We start from the raw sequence: 19,199 nt of genomic DNA, 5'->3' as shown, positions 1-19,199 counted from the left end.
CATAGGATTGAGATTCCTAATTGTCAGAATCGGGGAACAACCTTGCTCTGCGTGCTCATCAAACATCCCACCAGCTTAGCATGATAAAGAGTTCTAGACCTTAATTACAAAACCAAATCCAGAGCAAAGAAGATTCACATCGGTCTGTTTCATCCTTGGTCTTGAAGCTTTGCATCTCCTGCTATTTGCTTTCAGTGGCGCCTGGACCATAAACACCTAGCAAATCTATCATGGCCTGATGCCTTGACGTGGCCGGATTGGAGACTGGTTGCATAAACTAAGGGATGTTTCTATTGGCCCGTTGCCCATTCAAGATAGTTTCGCTTCTTGAACTAAACAGAAATACACGAGGAAGTAAATTACGGGTTTACAGGTCGTGGGGTTGTTTTCACAGAGGAGTAACCTTAGGAAATGTGAAAGGATAGCATTTCGCCTCTGTAACACCACCACTGCATTTGCAAGGCAAGCTGCTGGTAATCAAGTAAAATGGTCGGGAAGGAAAATCATTAACAAAACCTTATTGCCCTTAAGAATTACTGTAACTCTATATTCATGGAAATTGTTCTCGGGAACAGTATAATAACTATCTTATACTTCTATCAAAAAATTTAAATCTAGTTTTCAGAAGCATTAATTATTTTCATATAATTCATTCATTTTAAATTTAATCAAAGATAAATATTTTATTTTAACTGCATAATAAATAAAACCATCAAAATATCGTTGGAAGCAAATATTTAAATCTGACACTAAAAGATGTTTTTGTATTTTTACAATGATTTTATATTATTGTAATTTAAGCCATGAGACAATTTAGTATTTGCATGAAAATAAAAAAATAATAAACAACGAAATGATGAAAATTCTAGTAGAATAAAAAATTATAAATCTTAAGATAAGGGGTATTTTCAACTTTTTACCATGGTTTTTTTTTTTTTAATTATAAAGATAAATCAATAACAATCATATTTGGCTAAAGAAGAAAATATGATGTCCATGTGTGGCGCACTTGGAGGCACTGGCACTCGTCGGGCAACACGTGCGGCGCCTCCCAACATCTAAGAATAATTTTTTTATCATGTTATTGGAAGTGTCGTCATGTTCTTTTCTTGTTAGTGGTTCAGTTTAGAACCAGTAGGTTTTTTTTTTATTTTCTATTATCTCTCTCTCTTATTTTAACTTCAGTTCTTATTTTTTTAATTTTTATCTTAATCTTTTTATAGAAAAATTATTTATTTTAATTTTATCATTAAATCCCTATTTACCAAATATTATATTCTTCATTTTTATCTTTATTCTTTAAATTTATATATTTTTGTAAATCATTTTATATATTCAAATATAATTAAAAATTAAACTTTATAATTCTTATATATTAAATATTTCATATATAATAACATGAATCATAAGTTTAAAAAATTAACACAATTTTATTTTAAAAAAAAAAACTTTTAATTCAGTTTAACTATACAAGTTTATCATCACCGGTTTTATCTGTTTTTTTTTTTGTTTTTTTATCTTATTCAGCACCTGAATATTTTTCTTAAAAAATAAGTAGTTCGGCCCCGGCAAAGTGGAAGGGACTCGTTATACTGATACATTAAAGCCGGTAGCATTTGGGCAGCTGCCTCCACAGTTTCAGGAGACTCCAGTAATGCAATGCTGCAAAAACTAGCACGCTGGTATAACCTTTGCATCCAATAAAACGTAAATTTTATATTAATTGAGAGTTTCTACTGGACGGGGACCGAAATAACCGTCCGTGTTAACAGCAAATAAGCAAGACCTCCTACGATCCTGGTTTTGCCTCTTCTGCACATCAAGGTCTAGGACTCACGACCACAAGCTGTTCCTGTTCCAAAATTTAAAATAATAATCTATCTAAAACTCGGTTCATCTGGTGCATGGACTTCTTCCTACTAACCACAGTTATCTTGGCAAGCAACCACCGAGTCAAGGATGTTGTATCATAACAAGAGTCTTTTGAGAGTAAGCCGATGCTGCTTTTCGAAAAAGAAAAAAAATAAAAAAATTGATAATCAGAAACTATTCCAGAAAATATTTACCCCTTTTCAGAGGACACAATACCAACATATTCAATACACTAACTGGACATGGACACCATGCCCTTTTTTCTGACCAACTTCGTGTTCAACTGGCCCAATTCAGAGTTCCAGAACTGATCCTAACCTAAAGACAGTTGGACAAATCATTAGAAAAACAAACAATGTTACTTTGCCTTTAATGAACTGAGAAAGAAAAAAATCATTGGAGTTCGTCCATACTCAAATGTAGAGCACAAAACTCTTGGGCCCCAGGTCACCCTGCCGCTTTGATGTATCTGGTGGCAGGAGCAATCCCTATACCTACAAGCTGCTAAAAAAGTGGTGATTTCAAGTCCAATGAAAAATAAAAGTTGCCAAATAAATTTAGTACAGGGTGGACCTTTATAAACATGAATGCAATGCTTTAGCCTTTTGAGCACCACTGTCAAGTATTTGTGGATCAAAGTTAACCAAATGCGCTTATTTAAACCTTGTCTCTAAAAAACCTAACCACAACTCAAAAGGAAAATCCCGGTCCGAAAATAGACAGCTAACAGAAAATCGATACTAGTCCATGCTCCATCATCGAACTTCTCAGGGATTACATACATGCATTTCGTAGCATGGACAAAACACTGCTCTTAAATCAAGACCCGAGGTAAAGTAGCAGTTTCATGCAACTCATAACACTACCTAGAGTTAACATATTATATAACTATTTTATCAATCCACGCTTGAATATAATGAGCACAGATTATCTAAAAACCTAATAAGGCACCATGCATCTCAATACAAGTTTAAAATGATATAGAAGAACTCCTGAGAGTAGTTAGACGCATAAAATGTTGCGAGTTTGGCTAGGTCCCAACTCCAGCAAGACAGTTTGGTTGGTTCCACTTGTTCTTGGTGCTTCAGGACTTCAACATCCTAGACTATTCTGGATCTTGGGCCAGCCTCAAGTTAACAGCATTGATCAACATGACACATCACAATGGCCTTCCCACTATATGAAAACAAAAACCTGATTGTTTTACTTCAGATTATGGAAAAGATTTTAGCAGGACAACAGAGTCCATACTTAGACATTCATTCACCAACGCTCTAAATACACAGCATTCCAAATGAGGCTTCCTTTGCTCAGCTACAAATTTCATGCAATTGACAAGTGCTTAACTCTAACTCAAATCACAACCACGGATTTTCACCAGCTGATAACAAGCCCAGTGTAGCAATCGAATATATAGAACTTATTTATCTGACCAGCAACCTCCCTGGGTTTTCTTATTTAAACGCTAAAACAATTTATTCCCCATACCCAGGTTCTCAGCAGCCTAAATAAAAGGTACAGCGAAGCCGTTACAGCATGATGTGGGTTGTAATAAAAAATATATTTGTTATAGAATAAGCCTATTGCATGTTTTTGCATAAAAACAATTAGCATGTCAAATGGAGGAGCTGGTCAATAACAAAACAACATACAGAAGATAATTTGAGCTAATGCTAACAAGCCCCAAGTAACCACTCAAGTATATCCATAACATACCAGGTTCGTACATCAGAAGAGGTCACTACATGCTGAGATAAATTTGAATAAATCACTTTTGGAATCGCCAGTAAAGTTAATATGCAAATCAAGCTCACAGTTTTACAATTCAGTTCAGAGCAAACCCAATACCAAATGATTGATAACCATAAGAAAAAACAGAAAATCCATCAAACAAATTTAACAGCAAGATGAATTAGGACTAAACTAATAACTGTTAACGGACATAATCACCAACATAGGTAAGGTAGAAACTAAAAAATAGTTCGAATCCTCAATAGGGACACCACATAGAGTCAAATATTCAAAGTTCAAGAAAACATGAAAACCAAACATCAGAGCCTAGAATCGTTACCAATAGGAGAAAAATGCCAGCATACATCTCCACTCCTAGTGCAACCAAAACAACACTCCCTCTTCAAATTACTGTTTCTCCTCCCTCTCTCTATTCCATTGCTCAATCCTAGCCCTTCGTTCCTCACTGCCTTCCCTAACTGGACTCCCATGTCTTTTTCTTCCTCCCTCTCTGTCATACTTGTCATTCCTCCTCCCATTTCCACGATAATCACGGTCTCTGTCTCGATCTCTGTCCCTATCCCTGGAATCCCTCTCACGCCTATCATAATCTCTCTCCCTCTTCCTAGGACTCACACTCCTACTCCGACTCCGACTCCTACTAACCCTATATCCACGATATCTTCCAAACAACTTTCTCCGCAAATCCCTCCCAATCAGCTTCACGTGCATAAAATTACAATAACCGCCACGGTTGCAGTTATTCTCCTCAAACTGCCTGCAGGTAGCTTCACGAAAATCAGTGACGGGAGAGAAATCTGCAATGATTGGGCGACCAGAGTAAAATCGTCCTTGAAGGGCTTGCAAAGCGGCGGCAGCTTGGTCTTCCTCCTTGAACAGAACATAAACGTTACCGATCATGTGATCAGCGAGATTATCACAAACATTGAGGCTCTCGATCTCGCCAAATTTGTTGAGTTCTTCAAAAATATCCTCGTAAAATTCTTCAAAATGCTCCTGGATCTTGTGCGGGTCAAGTGGCTGACCTTGAGCATCGATGCCAGGAGTAATCATGTCAGGACGCTGGTACATGTTGGATAATAAGAGAGTGGGAGAGATGGTGGGGCGGTTGTGGAGGCGAGAGCATCGATCGCCGTGACGGCATGCGCCAATCTTGAAGTAGAAAGGACAATTAACTCGGTCTTTCTCAGTACCGAAGATTGAAGCTAAGTGCTCCGCCATGGTCTTGTATTTGTTAGTTAGGGGTTGGAGGAAAGGAGAGAAAACCCTAATTCATGAAAAACAAAAAGAAAACCCTAAATTTGGAGATTTAGGGGATTTATCGGACTGGCTGTCGTTTCTGACTTGGGTTTGGAAGGTTCTAGTCTCTCTGTCTCTGCAAGGGGATGGACGTGTACCATTAATAAATTAGCGTGGTTCGAGTTATACAAATTTAAAGTTATTAGAATTTTATATAATTATTAATTTTAAAACTCATAAAATTAATTAAATAATCACAAATGACCTGGACACCACCGTAAGAGAATTATTGACTTGCAAATCATTTTTACTTTTACTTATTCTATTTTTCAAGTTAAAATACATTTTTGTACGACCTTAACGATAATATGCATTCGTAGGAATTTTATTTACAGTAAATTCAAAATAGTAAATTTATTAGTTAAAAAGATGTTAGCTTTTTTTTTTTTTTAAATTTGATGAGTTTAAATCATGACATCATTTATATGATTTTAAAAGAGTAAATAAAAGTCAAACCATGTGTTAGTGTTCTATAATACATAAGAAGTTAAAAACATATTATGTCAAAGACGAAGACATAAATGAATTTTTAATAACTATCTTTACTTTTCAATGGTTAAAAGAAAAAAAAAATCAATCTATGTTAAATCGAAAATTGCCTTGATAATTGCCATCTACTAAAAACAAAAGAGTGCAAAACAAACAGAGCTATCTGAAGGGATGCGCTGAGTTTTGATTTAGATGACATATCTCTCACATAAAAATTATCAAGGGCTAAATTCTTTAATTTGCACGTTCCATTCCAGAGAAAAGCGAGGCTTAGAAATGCAAAATGATTAATTAATCTTATTGCAGTACTTGAAGGTGATTCTTAAGGGGTTGCTACGCATGCAAGTATTATTAACACATGGAATAAGTCACCAGTGGCCTCTTATCCTGCAAAATCACCTCAGTTGCTGTCAACTTTATCTGAACTTTCGCCACCCTTATCGAAAAAGCAAGTGGAATGAATTTCTTGGTTAGTGATTCTTGTACTCGAAGCTATCAATTCACTCAATCAAGATTGCATCCGTTTGCCAGGTCCTCCCTTTATTAAACGATGGGTAATGATACAGTAATCTCTTAACATTTTGTGAATATGGCAAAGGAAAAAGGAAAATACAGAGAACTCCACAAGCTCCCTCCTTTGAACTTCCAGATTCTGAATTAAGTAAAAACTAACAAAATCTACACACATTTCATATGAATAGCACACTAGTGCTAGCTTACCAAATCAATAATTTCAGTGTTGATATCTCAACACAAAGTATACAATCTAAAATCTCAGCATGACTTGATCTCTAGATGTTATTTGTGCCTTGGATCATACGCCACTGGAAGATATGGATCAGGCTTTAGAGATAAAAGCTGATCCTGAGAACATGCAACGCTGAAATGAAAGTAAATATCCATTCGATTACCTAGGGAGGCTACGCAAAGGAAAATTCCTTAGTGGGTTCTCCCTTAAGAGATCTGTTTCCCTGCTTGTTGAAGATCAAGAAAACCAATTAGTTCTCACTCAAAAAATATATCCTCCATAAACCATAAAGAACATCCTTGAGTTGGCACACAAATAGTCAAGAAACTAGCACTCACTTCTTAATGTCTAGGCCGCCCCCCTGTCTCAACTTCAATGTCGAAGACATGCCATCGTGATCATGTGCTCTAACCATTCTGATAAGATATGATAGCAAGTTATTAACAGAACAAGGACATTAACATATCAACAAGCACTATTTAATGTGTATGGATACTGAAGAATTGATGTAATCTCCCTGATAAAATTATATCCGTCAATTAGAGATGACCATTTTAAACTTAGAAAAATGGTATTGCTTACTCGGAACATTCCTCGTCAACAAACACTTCAATGGAGGCACTTGCAGTTACCCCTCCAGCTCTAGCTCCAGGTCTCTGCGGAATCTGAGAGACAGCATATTCTCAAAGTTAAATGCCTGTTGGAAAGGGATTTTTATGAAAATTGGTGGCGAGAAAGCTCTTTTAAAAGACAAACCCACCTTGTATGTTGTCCATTTGGTAGGCACTGCACTATTTTCTTTGTTTCTCTCTTCTCGAGCTCCAAGAGTGCTCCAAGGATTCAACTCTGGCTTGGCCTTAACTGATTGACGTCCTGGCATGGCATCTATATTTGTTGTGTCTTTGAAAATAGAAAGGGGGGTCTTCTGAGTCCTAGAAAATTGAATCAGAAAAGCGTGTTACAAGTTAGAACAGAAATTCACATGATAATGCAGGCCGAGTTTGCTAATGTAAATCAACATGTCAACAGGCACATTCAGGTATAACACTTGCATACATACAACATGCAGCGTTGTTTTACATGGTTAGGGGAGAGAAATCATGGCACAGATTCTTTAATTGATGTAAAAAAATGCGGGCATAAACTGTTTGAAATGCAAGTCAATATATATTGCTCCTTCGGTAGAAATATTTGTAACAGACTTTTTATAGATGTTTTATAACTCGAAAAGGGACCACAGTGGAACCTGTGCACTGTTTCTAAATGGATATGTTGCTTCATTATACTTGGGTATCAAAATAACCAAGTATTAGAGATAAATGCATGCGGACCAGGTAGATCGATTTCAATTTTTCTTCTTCTAAAGGCAAATCCTAGAATGGAAAGGAATAGGAGATGGGAAATAAAAGAAAAGTAAGAACTGTAAAGCCAAAAATGCTTGCCTGTCTGGCTTCATTTGTTTATTTGCAAGTTCGGATCTCTCCATATTTTGCCTCCCTGCAATATTAGTGAGTTTTTAGCAACAAATTCAAAACAGCAGATTAGAGCAGTAGAAACTTACGATTATCTGCACTGGACAAGACAGTTCCAAAGCTTCGGACTGGTAGGTGACTTTCTCCACCGTCATCCTAAAAAGAAACAAAAGGACAGATGGAATAATAAATCACTTCCATTTATTTGATCATGTATCGACTAAACAAAATAATTTACAAACGTTGCATACCTCCACAACTTTTGGTTTTCTCATTGATCCAATAAGAAACTTCCTGTAGGCATCCTTCAATTTTTCTATTGGTTGAGCATCCCTGTAAAAGTAGATGTTTGTTGAAAAACAAAATTTAATTGTATAAACAAGTCCATCATTGCATAATAAAAACTAACGAATCCAGGATCAAACTGAAGGACGGGTAACTTGCGTGCTGTTACTTTTGTTGTAGGAAAAGCATGATAGAATTTAAACACGAAATGCCTTTTGCAGAGTTGAGATATCAGATCTCAAAAAAGTTTGACTGATGATAATGAACAAAAGATAAGACTGTGCTCTCAACATCCATCATGCGCTGCAGAACTTTTCCATGTATTAAACTAAAATAACATAATAAAGTCATTTACGTGCATGATGTGCAGATTCGCATTGCTTTCAAAAGTCTAATTGTTATTGTTTGCAAACACATATGCAAACACCTTAAAAGCTCTCAATCTATCAAGCATCAGAACAGTGAATTGATTTGAATGCTGCTAACTGCAACAAATCTTAACAGACACAAGTTCCCTCCCGGTAACTTCAGCTACATAACAGTGAATTGATTTAAATGCTGCTAAACTGCAACAAATCTTAACAGACACAGAGTTCCCTCCCGGTAACTTCAGCTACAGAACAGTTTCATTCTGAATTGTGAAACATCAGTTCTGAATTGTGAGGGGAGTGATATAAATCCAGGTCAAATCCGTATATAATAAATAATGCCCTTTAGAAATCAAACCAACTCTGTCGTATAGAATTAAAGTATTGGAGAGAGACTTACCTAGATATCCCAAGATTGAAAATGTCATTTGCAATTTTCATCTTAGACTTTGATTCCATATGCAAAGCATATGCAAGATAATAGGCAGAGTGTGACTTGCCAATTTCATTTGCATCAAGAAAACTGTAAATGACTTCTGCATCAACACAGTTTTCAGCCTGACAGAAAAAGCGAAGCACCGTTTTCATCACGACAAAGAGTCTCCAAAAGATTTGAAAGCACAGGTAAATAGTGAAAAGAATTGAGAAAGAAAAGTAAGAACCCACGTATTCTAACCAAACTTTGAGGTAACGGAGATCATCCTTGTACCGGTCGGAATGCCAAAAGGCACGCACACATTGTTCGTATACGAGTACGAGGCCTGAGCTGTCTCCTCCTTGTGGGAATGCCTCTTGAACCCATTTTATACACCTTCAAAACTCACCCCCAGTTTTACTACTTTAATATTATTATTCCAATCATAAGAACTATCGATAACAAATTATTAAGTACTCCACAACCTTCAAATCAAATGGAATTAAGAATAAAAATAAAAGAACATAACTCGCATGAATTTATGTTCATTAAATATCGATGATACGAGGAAGGATGGCACTTACTCGATCCATGGCAAGAGAGGGTCATCCCCTTCGTACTCATCAATAGCTTCGACCAACTTCCTACACCCATGAAATCAATCAGCAAGAACAACACAAGTTAGACAGAACGAATTTAAAGAAAAGAAGGATGAAGAAGGACCTTCGGGTATCCAGGAGAGATCTCTTGAGTTGATAATCTGAGTGAGATTTGAGGGCTTGATTCAAGAGGCCAACATTGCGGCCTCTTTTCAAGGGTCTTACATTTTCTTTGAACAGTTCCCACTCGTTACCCGTCTCTTGTTTTGATGCGAGAAACTCCGTCTCTGGATCCATCTTCTCCTCGTCACTTTCTTTTTTTTCTTCTTCTTCTTGAATCTTGAGAGAGAGATTGCAACTGTGATTGTGATTGGAATCAAAAACTAGCCGTTAGTTATACAAACTGATTTGAGGAATGGAGATCTGCGCCTTTCCTTCCTTCGTGCGGTGCACTGCCATTTCTTTGGATAAAAAGGGGGGGGCTCTGGGTCCGCTGCTTGTTTTGAAATGTTACCAAAGGGAAGCAGAGCGTGTGTGGGCTTGGGCCACGCATATAAGCGCCAGTTGAGCTGCGAAAAGAGAGGAGCGTTTGTATGGGCTGGGGAATGCCTTATACAGACCATCTTTTTGACAGGGTATACCAAGATTAACATCCTACTTTAACTTTCAAGGTTTTAACTTTGATAAAGTATTAATCAAAGATTATTTTCTTAAAATACACTAAATTGATGTGAGAGTTTATCAAAGAGAATGATTTAACTAATTGGGATGAAAACATCTTGATCTTGAAAAAAATTGAAAGCTACTTGTATCGGAAAAACAGACGCTCAAGTCTATTTTCAACAAAAAAAATAAAAGCCATTTTGAAATGCCCAAAGAAATCTATACCGCAGCAAATCCACTGCCACCTCCCTTCTACCTTATTGGATCTTCAAGGCAGGCAAAAGGGCCCTCGTGTGATCCACGCCGCTGGTTGAAGTAAAATGGAGACACCCTTATTAATGACAACGGATAGTGGTGGTGGTGGTGGTGGACCGTCATGCCAGGGCAGGGAGGCTGCTTTGGTAAATTCATCAATCGAAAGTCGAGTCCATGGATCTTATCAAAAGCTATCAACGACATAGCCCAACCCCATGAAATTACATTCATATCCTTAATCAAGTAATCATTCATCATATTGTTAAATTCTGAAAAAAAAAAAAAAAAACCATATATTATTGAAGAAGAGGCCAAAGTAGGTGGATAAGGACCTGTTGTGTTTGCTTTTGATTGCTAGAGAAGAGGAAAGAGGAGAAAGACGAGGATGGCATCTTTGTCCATGATTCTGTCTTCATCTAATTTCTCATCAAGATCTGATGTTTTTGGCAACAAATTGTTCAACGGAAGATCTGTTGCTGTAAAGGGTACTGGTAGGGAGTGGGGCGGTAGTAAGAGGGTTTTGAAAGAGGCGAGGGTGAAGGCAAAAATGGGGGGAGGAGGAGGAGGAGTGGCAAAGTTCAAAGGGACCCAGATGAGAGAGAAGCAGCTGACAGAGATGATAGAGAAGAAAGTCGTGGAAGCAAAGGAAGTGTGCGAGGGAGACGAGACATCAGACGAGTGCAAGGTGGCATGGGACGAAGTAGAGGAGGTGAGCCAAGCAAAGGCTGATTTCCGGCGCAGGTTGGAGAAACAGGATCCTCTCGAGTATTACTGTCAGGACAATCCTGAGACCGACGAGTGTCGTGTCTATGAAGATTGACTGCGCACCACCATCCCTATCAACACCGTCTATAGAAGCAGGATCCTCTCTCTATCTTTAAGTAGGTGTTATAATTGTACTGGTGTTTTGCTTCCCCTGATCCCCTCCTTGTAAATTACAAGCCCCCCACCCCACCACTGGTAATGCCAAAGCAACCAGGAAATTTTATTTTTATAATAAGCCAGTCATATTTATCTATTGAACTGTATGTTATCTTTTCTTGTTTAAGAGGATAATTTTAATTAATAAATTCTAAGTACTTGATCATGATGATGCAACCTTTGCCTAATAGAAAAAGCACCACTGTTATTCCACTAATATTTGTTCGCGCGCGCGTGTGTGGGTTTCATCACATCAACAGAGAGATTGCTTCCTTCAGCTTTGCCTTTGAATTCCTCTGAAGGGAGACGCTTTTGATGGCAAGCAGTTGGTTGCTCTTGGTATCATGAAATCAGCCATTGCTTGAAGCAATCTTACTGCCAGAAAGGAGCACCTCTAGCAGGTCCAATGCTAGGTTCCCACTCACAGATTGCGTAGAGAAATGGGCTTGCAGCAACACAGTGGCCTTCACATGCAGATTAGTGTATCTTGGATTTTCAAATGAAAACCTGTTTGATTGACTGATCGTTAAAGCACCTTCACTTCCCCAGGTCGTATTAGAAGTTGTGCCTTCTCTGAGGCTGAAGAGAGGATTTCCAGAACACATTTACTTGCTTCTTGATCACTCAAGGTGATCACAAAGTTTCCTGTGACTCTCTCCCTGAGATTGTAGTAGTTTGGATTTTGAGTGGGCCTCCTATACATGAAAGTAAACGTGAGATAACCTACAACATCTTGCTTGTTCTCAAAAACTCCAGCAACACTTTCAGTGTTAAAATTCCCGTGTAAGAAATGGTACAGATGACTTTCTGAGGAAAATGCTTCATATAAGAATTTAGTGTAGTATTTTGTGGGAGGTTCATGGCAAAGGATGACCACTTTCCAGGGTTATCTAGTATAGGTCGACTAGCCATCATCTGCAGAAGAGGACAATCCAAGTGAACGTATCACAACTACCAAATGTGCAGACAAAGGCACTCCCCGGCACATTGTTACTCAAGGAGCAAATGAATCCATCCAGCTTCAAGCAGTTGGGACATAACTTATCAATCCAAGCTGCTAAAGCCCTCATGCAAATAGCAAACTCCGTGCTATAAAGTGGCCCTCAACTTTTCTTCCTGAATCTTTTCAGTGAAAGGCTCCCATTCCATGGGGACCATAGCAGAAAAGCTGGCTTAATCCACCATCCACGCTCGAGTATGTCATCAGATCTATGGAAGTGAGTCACACATGCTTTCTTAGTTTCTCATTGTAACAAACACAATAGCAGGTTTTCCATTCTTTGCATGCAGGGCTATAGAAGTATCTGTCAATTGCATCATAGCTTGCATCCTTGTCTCAGAATTGGCAATATCTATTTCTTAATGCGTATTTCCAATCAAGCGAAGCTCGTCAATGATAAAAACACTAACTTGCTGAACATACTTGCGTTGTTTCCAGTGTCAGGACAAAGCACCATATCTCTGGGGTCCTGATCGATTATTATTTCACCCTTTTCAAGCAAGGGGCTATTTCCCCTGCAAACTCAACTATATGCCAAGACCTCTCCACCGAACTCTCCCCCCACCACGACAGCACTTCTTGACAATTGCTTCAAGAGGTGCAATGTACACTACGTGTGACACTGTTGGTCCCTTGCAGTATTGCCACTCCTTGTTGGTGCAGCACAAGAGTCAGCATAATTTCCTCCGCGATAACCCAAAATGGCTCCACTTATCAATAACACTGTCCTCCAGTTGAAAGTCTGGTGATATTGTATGTTCACTCCTCGACACAGTGTGAGGAACATGCTGAACGACTGCTACAAGATTAGCATTAGGAATTGGTGGGCGTACTTGTCCAGTTTCCTGTCCATCTTGGGGGAACGGATGAGTTCGCCATTCTCCTGTGGTGAAAGGTCATGATTTTTTTGTCCTGGCCAAATCTTTCTTAACCAACTTCATCAGGATTTCAATCGAGATCCCCCTGGACGCTCCTCCACATTCTCTATTGACCATTCCACACAAGTCCAAAGCCTTCTCTATGCATGTTAACCGGGCCCATCCTCTTCTCAAAACAATATCAAAATGAGCTCGCTTAAGCCAACCAACACCCTACAGAGAAAACAACAAATGAACAAGAATTGTATGCAAAACTGGAATTTATCCATTTTGAAAAGAAAAAAAAAGCATGAGCCAAGACACCAATTAGATGAACACAAAGCTGAACCTGGGTAATGAACACCGTATCAGATGTCAATGAAATGCCTTTAACTGTTAGCTTTGCAGCAAAACATTAATTTGTGCACTAGGCTCCTCTATGTTTAATTTCCGTAGTTCTTACTACTATTGTCTATTGCGACAACTGCTCCACTACTATTCCTACGTTGTTTTATGGGGTAGGGAGGGCTGTTTCCTTCGCTTTTTTTTTTCTTTTCTTTTTTTTAGGCTTTCCATTGCTAAAACAGCAAGCGTTGCCATCGTTCCACACGATACCGTCTTTTGAGGCCTACACCAGAAGGCAGTGGATCGAGAAGCCCTCTGGATTTTTTTATCAAAATCCAATTGGACTAAAACATCTCTTAATTTTCGAATTTTGATGCATCAACTAACTATCAGGTCTATACAATCCACTCGTTACTATTGGTAGTACAGTAAAGCACCTGCCTTCATCCTGGATTTGATCGTGTTTTTTAAATTTATCCTATCTTTAAAAGCATCAGCAGTCTAATGTTCTAATAGATGTGGATCAGGTGCTTACGCTGGAAGTTTCAAGGGCTGTTTCGTTTTGCTCCCATGTTTTTGGTGGAATGAAGCACGAGCTCTCTGCTCACTAAAAATGAAACTAGATAGTCCCATACCCTTCTTTCATTGTTTGAAATCTTGATAGGAATAAACTTAGAAATCGTACTTGAATCTGCAAAAGTAAGCATGGTCTGCCTGGTTGGTTGCGCTATGCTATTTTACAAAAAGACTTCATATACACACGGGTTTTATTCTATTTTACTAATTATATATTATAATAGATTGTTTACGCATTAGGTCAAATTATTTTGAACCAAAAAAAAAAAAATGCAGGGGTTGCTATCTTTTTCTAAAATAAAAAATATTAAATTTTATTGAATAATAAGATTAAAAAACATAAATTAATTAAAAAAAAACAACTTTAATCAACTTAGATAAACTTATCAAATACATGACACGAGTTAAAATACTGTAATAAACTAAAAAAAAAAAAAGCTAAAAATACAATCCAGGTCAACATAAGTTACTTATAAATTTGTAATCTGAGTCATGAGATTAGAACAATCTCTTAAAAAGTAAATTTAAATAAATTATGAGGAACAATTTACAATCAATCAAATATTGAATGATGTAATTAAAAAACAAATTTAAAAAATAACTAAAAAAAACAACTTGATTCAGCTCAAGTTAGCCCGCCAGACCCATGAGTCGAGCTGTGAGACAAATATAATCTTATAAAAAAAATAAATCATAACAAATTAAAAAATCTAGTTTCTAAATCAATAAAATGTCGAGACAACTAAGTTAACTCATGATTTAAGTCAAGAGACTTTGATGACCTTGTAAAAAGTAAATTGAAACAAATCATGAAGTTCAGATAAATTAAGAAATCTAGTTTCTAATTAATCAATAAAATGTGAATGCAGTTAAGTTAACTTATGACTCAAATCAAGAGACTTTGATGATTTTATAAAAAACAAATTGAAACAAATCATGAAATTTAATCCTCAACAAATCAAATGTTGAATAGTAAAATTAAAATTTAAAAAATAAAAATAGATCAACCCTTCCAAACTTGCAACCTCGATTATGATGTTATAATAAAGTGAATTAAAATAAATCATGAAGTTCAAATCTCAATAAAAAAAATATTAAAAAATAAAATTAAAATTAAAAAATAAATCACTATTAAAATGAATACTAATTTATAAGGTTTTGTTAATATTTAAACTATATAATAAATATGGGATTAACATTAATTATTGAGAGGGGGGAAATTGTTATTTTCCACGTAACGCTAGATGATTTTAGTCCAATTGGGGGTTGGATGAACTAAATTTTTTGTTTGATATCATAGTTAAATTGTATTTTTATTAATTTTTTTTTAATTTTAGCTTCCATGTAATTTTTTTAATTATTATTATATTGATATACTAAAATTAAAAATAAATTTTAAAAAATATTTTTTAATATATTTTTAAATAAAAAATAATTATAAACTCGAGGAGGACTAGTGGTGGTTGGATGGACAGCCCAACCCCATCTCGAGTGCGATGGTCAACCAAGGCAGTGGATTTATGATGCTATGAGTTGGATGCATCTACCATCAATTTTCTGTTTCTCCCTTGGATTTTTCTCTCTTTCTGGTTAAATTGCAATAATTTCCTCTAGTTGACTATCTATTCAGTATTTAAGATTTCTTTTCTAATTATTTATAACTCTTCAGTGTGAAACTGCAAAATAACCTTTCCATTCGTAAAATGACCACAAGGTAAGAACGGAATTTCCAAACGGTTTATTAATTATTACCGTGGAAACAAGTAGCAAAGGCCAAATGCAATGTTAAATGAGTGCCTGGAGGGGCATTGATTTTTATTTTTAAATGTGTTTTAAAAATATTATTTTGATAGTTTTAATTTTTTTTAATGATTTTTATAAAAAAAATATTTTAATTTATTTTTAAGAAGAAAAAAATCTTTAAACCAAAATACAAAATACACTCTAATTTTTTCTTTCAGATAAATACTTAAAAAAACAAACATGTGAAATATTGAAAATCTATTTTTTTACCGTTCAAAAATATTTTTAAAAATTAAGTTTTCTTATCATTTTAGATTATTAAGATATGTTACAATTAAAAATAAATTTTAAAACCTATTTTTTTTAATAAGCTCTAAACAAAAAAGTAATTTAAAAAATAACTAAAGTCTTATTTGTTTTTATGTTTTAAAAACATCTTCAAAAAAATTTAAATTTTATGTTTTATTTGTATTTTTAAATTATTTTATTGCACTAATTTAAAAATTATTTTTAAAAAATAACAAAATATTATTTTAAATATAAAATACTTTACAAAATAACCATGACAATATCCAACACATGCAATAATAAAACGTGCTCTGAAATAATTACGTTCACCATCGATGGTCCGTACATATAGTGGACGTTTGTTATGTTATGATGGGACGGCATGGGATGGGACTGCTCGTTGTTATCGGATTCGGTAGAGTCGTACCGTTCTTTGCTGTCAGATTGTACAGTATTTGTACAAAGACTATGAACATACTCCGTATTTTTTATTTTTTAGAGCAATCATATACTGTTTTCTACTACTGGTGTATACAATTTTAATTTCATTGATGATTCAATTTTTCAACGTTCTTGATCAATACAGCCGGCACTTCATGGTTTCCCTGTCTCGACAGTGCGTGGCCACGCGGTTTATACTGTATCATTGCCACGTGGTCCATTTCGTACAGATCACAAAAGGGGGAATTTTACGGCACGGTAACTAGTGAGTTAGTATTTGTTCGGTATTTTTTAAGAGAACAATTTAATTAAAAATATATAAAAATAATGTTGTTGTATAAATTAATCAAGGTTTAACTTGATAATGGAATTTTTTATTTAAAAATATAACCATCTCCTATTTTTTTTCTCAGGATGAAAAGAGTGATGTCCAGCCTCCGGAGTAGAACGTGCCACCAATGTAGTGTTTGCTATGTTCTATGTTGTTTAAATTTTAATTATATATAAAAAATCATTTAGGTCTTGTCTCGTGTTTCTTGCTGAGGCAGGATTCAGTGTCCTGAATGCACGTAAACAGATGCACCTTTTCCTGTTCTTTCCTTTTGTTTTTTTGAGATGATAGACTGTGGCGCGAGAATAGTTGTTAATTACTTGATCAAGTTCTCTGTATCTGAAGAGTTTTCTGCCAAGGTAAGCGACTGTTTGGTTCGCGACTCTCAAACATCAGGTCCGGCACAACAGTAAATGCCTTGGCTTGTACCACCGGCACACAATAGTCTTGGAACCACGTTTCCATTATTCATGCGCCCAGTAGTAGCAGCAGTGTACAGGGATAGTTTGGACTGTCGGAGCACTGATTCCGTGCTCTTCCCGTGCCTTGATTAGCATGGTAATGTGTGGTGTTGTCGGTGTTTTATTTCAATTATATATTCAATACATATTTAGTTAATCAATAGATATTATTATTTTATATGGATTTCACAGGAAATTTTTACTTTAAATTTTAATTAAAAAATTTATATAATTTATAATTTTTTTTATTGTATTTTTTAAACCATCACATAAACAACCACCATATCATACACATAACAAGCTTTTATCATTTTTTCTCAAATTTTAATCTACTATTTTAGGTTTTACACTCAGCGAGATAGAGACTGTTTGAAATAATAATGCAACTAGAGTTTTATAAAATTTAAAATTTATTTTGAAGTTAATATTTTTAGTGTTTTTTATTATTTTTATGTACTAATATTAAAAATAGCTTTTAAATAATAATAATAAAATATTACTTTAATATATTTTTTTAAAAATCACTTTAAAAAATTATTATTATCACTATTTTAAACACCTCTTTTGTTGGTCAGTATGCTGGATAAAGACCTTGTTTCAATTAAACAAATTTCTACTCTTATTTTTTTTTTTTTTTTAAAGCAAAAATTTATTGATATCAAGTGATAATATTAAATCATAGTTATCACAATAATTAATAAAAAATAAAAACATGGGTAATAATCATGGAATCCCGTGATGATCTCAAGAACCTATTTCTCAATATATATTCTGTAATGATGTTTTTGTAAAAACAATCTGTAATGATGTTTATGTAAAAGCATTTTTTTTTATTGAAAATACCTTGAAATAATATATATTTTTTAATTTTAATTTTTAATTTTAATATTAGAATATTAAAATCATTAAAAAGACCTAAAAACATCGCTTAATGTTTTTTCAAAAAAATAAATAAATATTTTAAAAAACATATTTAAAAACACTTTAAAAAATATATCAAACGGCATTGTTAAACAAACACTAAACTGGGAATTGTTTTTATATAACTTGATCTTGATGGATTAGTAGTTGGCCATCCCTATTTTGTTGTAAAGGAACCATGCATGGATGAGTTTTTTTACATGTAATTTCAAGTCATCTCATGTTACTGTGAGATTATAAGCAAGGATTACAAGAAAAGGTAAATTTACATTTATGGTGGGTGAAAATGTAAGTGGTTCTCACTTCTTATGATATCATAAAATATATGTTATTTTTAAAAATATTTTTTGTTTAAAAATGTATCAATTTTTTTTTTTTTGATATTAACATATAATAATAATAATTTTAAAAAATAATTAAATTTTAATAAAAAATAAACTCAACCTCGAGGAGGTCAAACAGGTAGAAAGTAATGGAATCAGACCATATGCATCGTCCCTTAAATAATAAATACAGAAAAAAAATATACAGCTGGTTTCCACATGCTACTGTGTCCGGACGATAGCATCACCACTCTCTATCTCTTTTATTGTACTACTACCACTACTATAGTACTAACATACGTATTAGTTACTCTTTTTTTTTTTGTCTCGACGAGTTGATTTTAATCTATAAAAACTAATTATTTTAATTTTTTTAAGCTTAAATAAGTTAATTCTGACCGAGGGTTGATTCATTGAATTAATAAGATCATAACAAATCAATTTCCATCTTTTTTAAATAAAAAAACCAACTTAAATCAAGTCACGAATCATGACTAGTACAATGCACACAAGTTGATCAGATTATTCACCCAACCCTGCCCCACCAGCACAGTACAGTATTAGATGCGAGCTGTTCACAAGCAAAGGCCAAGGAAGACAAGATTGTACGTACCAGCAGCAAATATAAAGTCAAGGACATCCGATCCAAGGTTGTTTGGGTAATTTCAACCAATACACCCAGAATAAATCACCATTATTGCAAATTTACAAGGAGTGTGAGGGCAAATTCAGATGGAGAAGAAAGACCAGCAGGATCTGGGAGCCTTTCTTTCGG

At 35.1% G+C, this 19,199-nt stretch overlaps 3 protein-coding genes across 14 annotated transcripts; 1 reads left to right on the top strand and 2 right to left on the bottom strand.

The window, feature by feature from the left end:
* Positions 1-1,696: 1,696 nt before the first annotated feature.
* LOC118042018 (splicing factor U2af small subunit A-like) lies at positions 1,697-5,013 on the bottom strand. Of its 8 annotated transcripts, none has more exons than XM_035049541.2 (4): positions 3,944-5,013; positions 2,286-3,048; positions 2,093-2,190; positions 1,697-2,000 (listed from the first exon to the last, which is right to left on the bottom strand). In XM_035049541.2, exon 1 carries the CDS (start codon positions 4,843-4,845, stop codon positions 4,012-4,014), a length of 834 nt encoding a protein of 277 aa, XP_034905432.1. In that variant the 5' UTR covers positions 4,846-5,013; the 3' UTR covers positions 1,697-2,000; positions 2,093-2,190; positions 2,286-3,048; positions 3,944-4,011. The 8 variants fall into 8 exon arrangements, with proteins under 8 accessions (XP_034905432.1, XP_034905434.1, XP_073263741.1 ...); XM_035049543.2 differs by having other exon boundaries at positions 2,110-2,190; XM_073407640.1 differs by having other exon boundaries at positions 2,141-2,190.
* Positions 5,014-6,045: 1,032 nt separating this feature from the next.
* LOC118042015 (mitotic spindle checkpoint protein BUBR1) lies at positions 6,046-10,690 on the bottom strand. 5 transcript variants are annotated; one of them, XM_073407610.1, is made up of 13 exons: positions 10,550-10,689; positions 10,219-10,408; positions 9,424-9,868; positions 9,285-9,344; positions 8,952-9,096; positions 8,686-8,843; positions 7,884-7,965; positions 7,722-7,788; positions 7,603-7,657; positions 6,921-7,092; positions 6,743-6,825; positions 6,499-6,576; positions 6,046-6,383 (listed from the first exon to the last, which is right to left on the bottom strand). In XM_073407610.1, the coding sequence occupies exons 3-13, from the start codon at positions 9,594-9,596 to the stop codon at positions 6,320-6,322; spliced, it is 1,137 nt and encodes a 378-aa protein (XP_073263711.1). In that variant the 5' UTR covers positions 9,597-9,868; positions 10,219-10,408; positions 10,550-10,689; the 3' UTR covers positions 6,046-6,319. The 5 variants fall into 5 exon arrangements, with proteins under 5 accessions (XP_073263711.1, XP_034905425.1, XP_073263710.1 ...); XM_035049534.2 differs by having other exon boundaries at positions 10,188-10,451; positions 10,550-10,683; XM_073407609.1 differs by having other exon boundaries at positions 10,219-10,451; positions 10,550-10,683.
* LOC118042017 (calvin cycle protein CP12-3, chloroplastic) lies at positions 10,603-11,240 on the top strand. The gene has a single exon (XM_035049537.2). It carries the CDS (start codon positions 10,603-10,605, stop codon positions 11,035-11,037), a length of 435 nt encoding a protein of 144 aa, XP_034905428.1. The 3' UTR covers positions 11,038-11,240.
* The last annotated feature ends 7,959 nt before the right edge of the window (positions 11,241-19,199 follow it).

This window comes from Populus alba, chromosome 2, assembly GCF_005239225.2.
Source record: "Populus alba chromosome 2, ASM523922v2, whole genome shotgun sequence".
NCBI classification, from domain to species: Eukaryota; Viridiplantae; Streptophyta; class Magnoliopsida; order Malpighiales; family Salicaceae; genus Populus; species Populus alba.
The sequence above is the reverse complement of the archived record's forward strand: the minus strand, read 5'-3'. Positions and strand labels throughout refer to the sequence as shown.

What these genes read in the sequence shown, in the direction of transcription:
- LOC118042018 (XM_035049544.2), bottom strand. Translation starts at nt 4,845, where the DNA reads ATGGCGGAGCACTTAGCTTCAATCTTCGGTACTGAGAAAGACCGAGTT.
- LOC118042015 (XM_073407611.1), bottom strand. Translation starts at nt 9,596, where the DNA reads ATGGATCCAGAGACGGAGTTTCTCGCATCAAAACAAGAGACGGGTAAC. An exon ending in GAAAACCAAAAGTTGTGGAG is followed by an intron (nt 7,789 to 7,883) that starts GTATGCAACGTT and finishes GTTTCTTTTTAG; the next exon opens with GATGACGGTGGAGAAAGTCA. An exon ending in CCAAATGGACAACATACAAG is followed by an intron (nt 6,826 to 6,920) that starts GTGGGTTTGTCT and finishes GCTGTCTCTCAG; the next exon opens with ATTCCGCAGAGACCTGGAGC.
- LOC118042017 (XM_035049537.2), top strand. Translation starts at nt 10,603, where the DNA reads ATGGCATCTTTGTCCATGATTCTGTCTTCATCTAATTTCTCATCAAGA.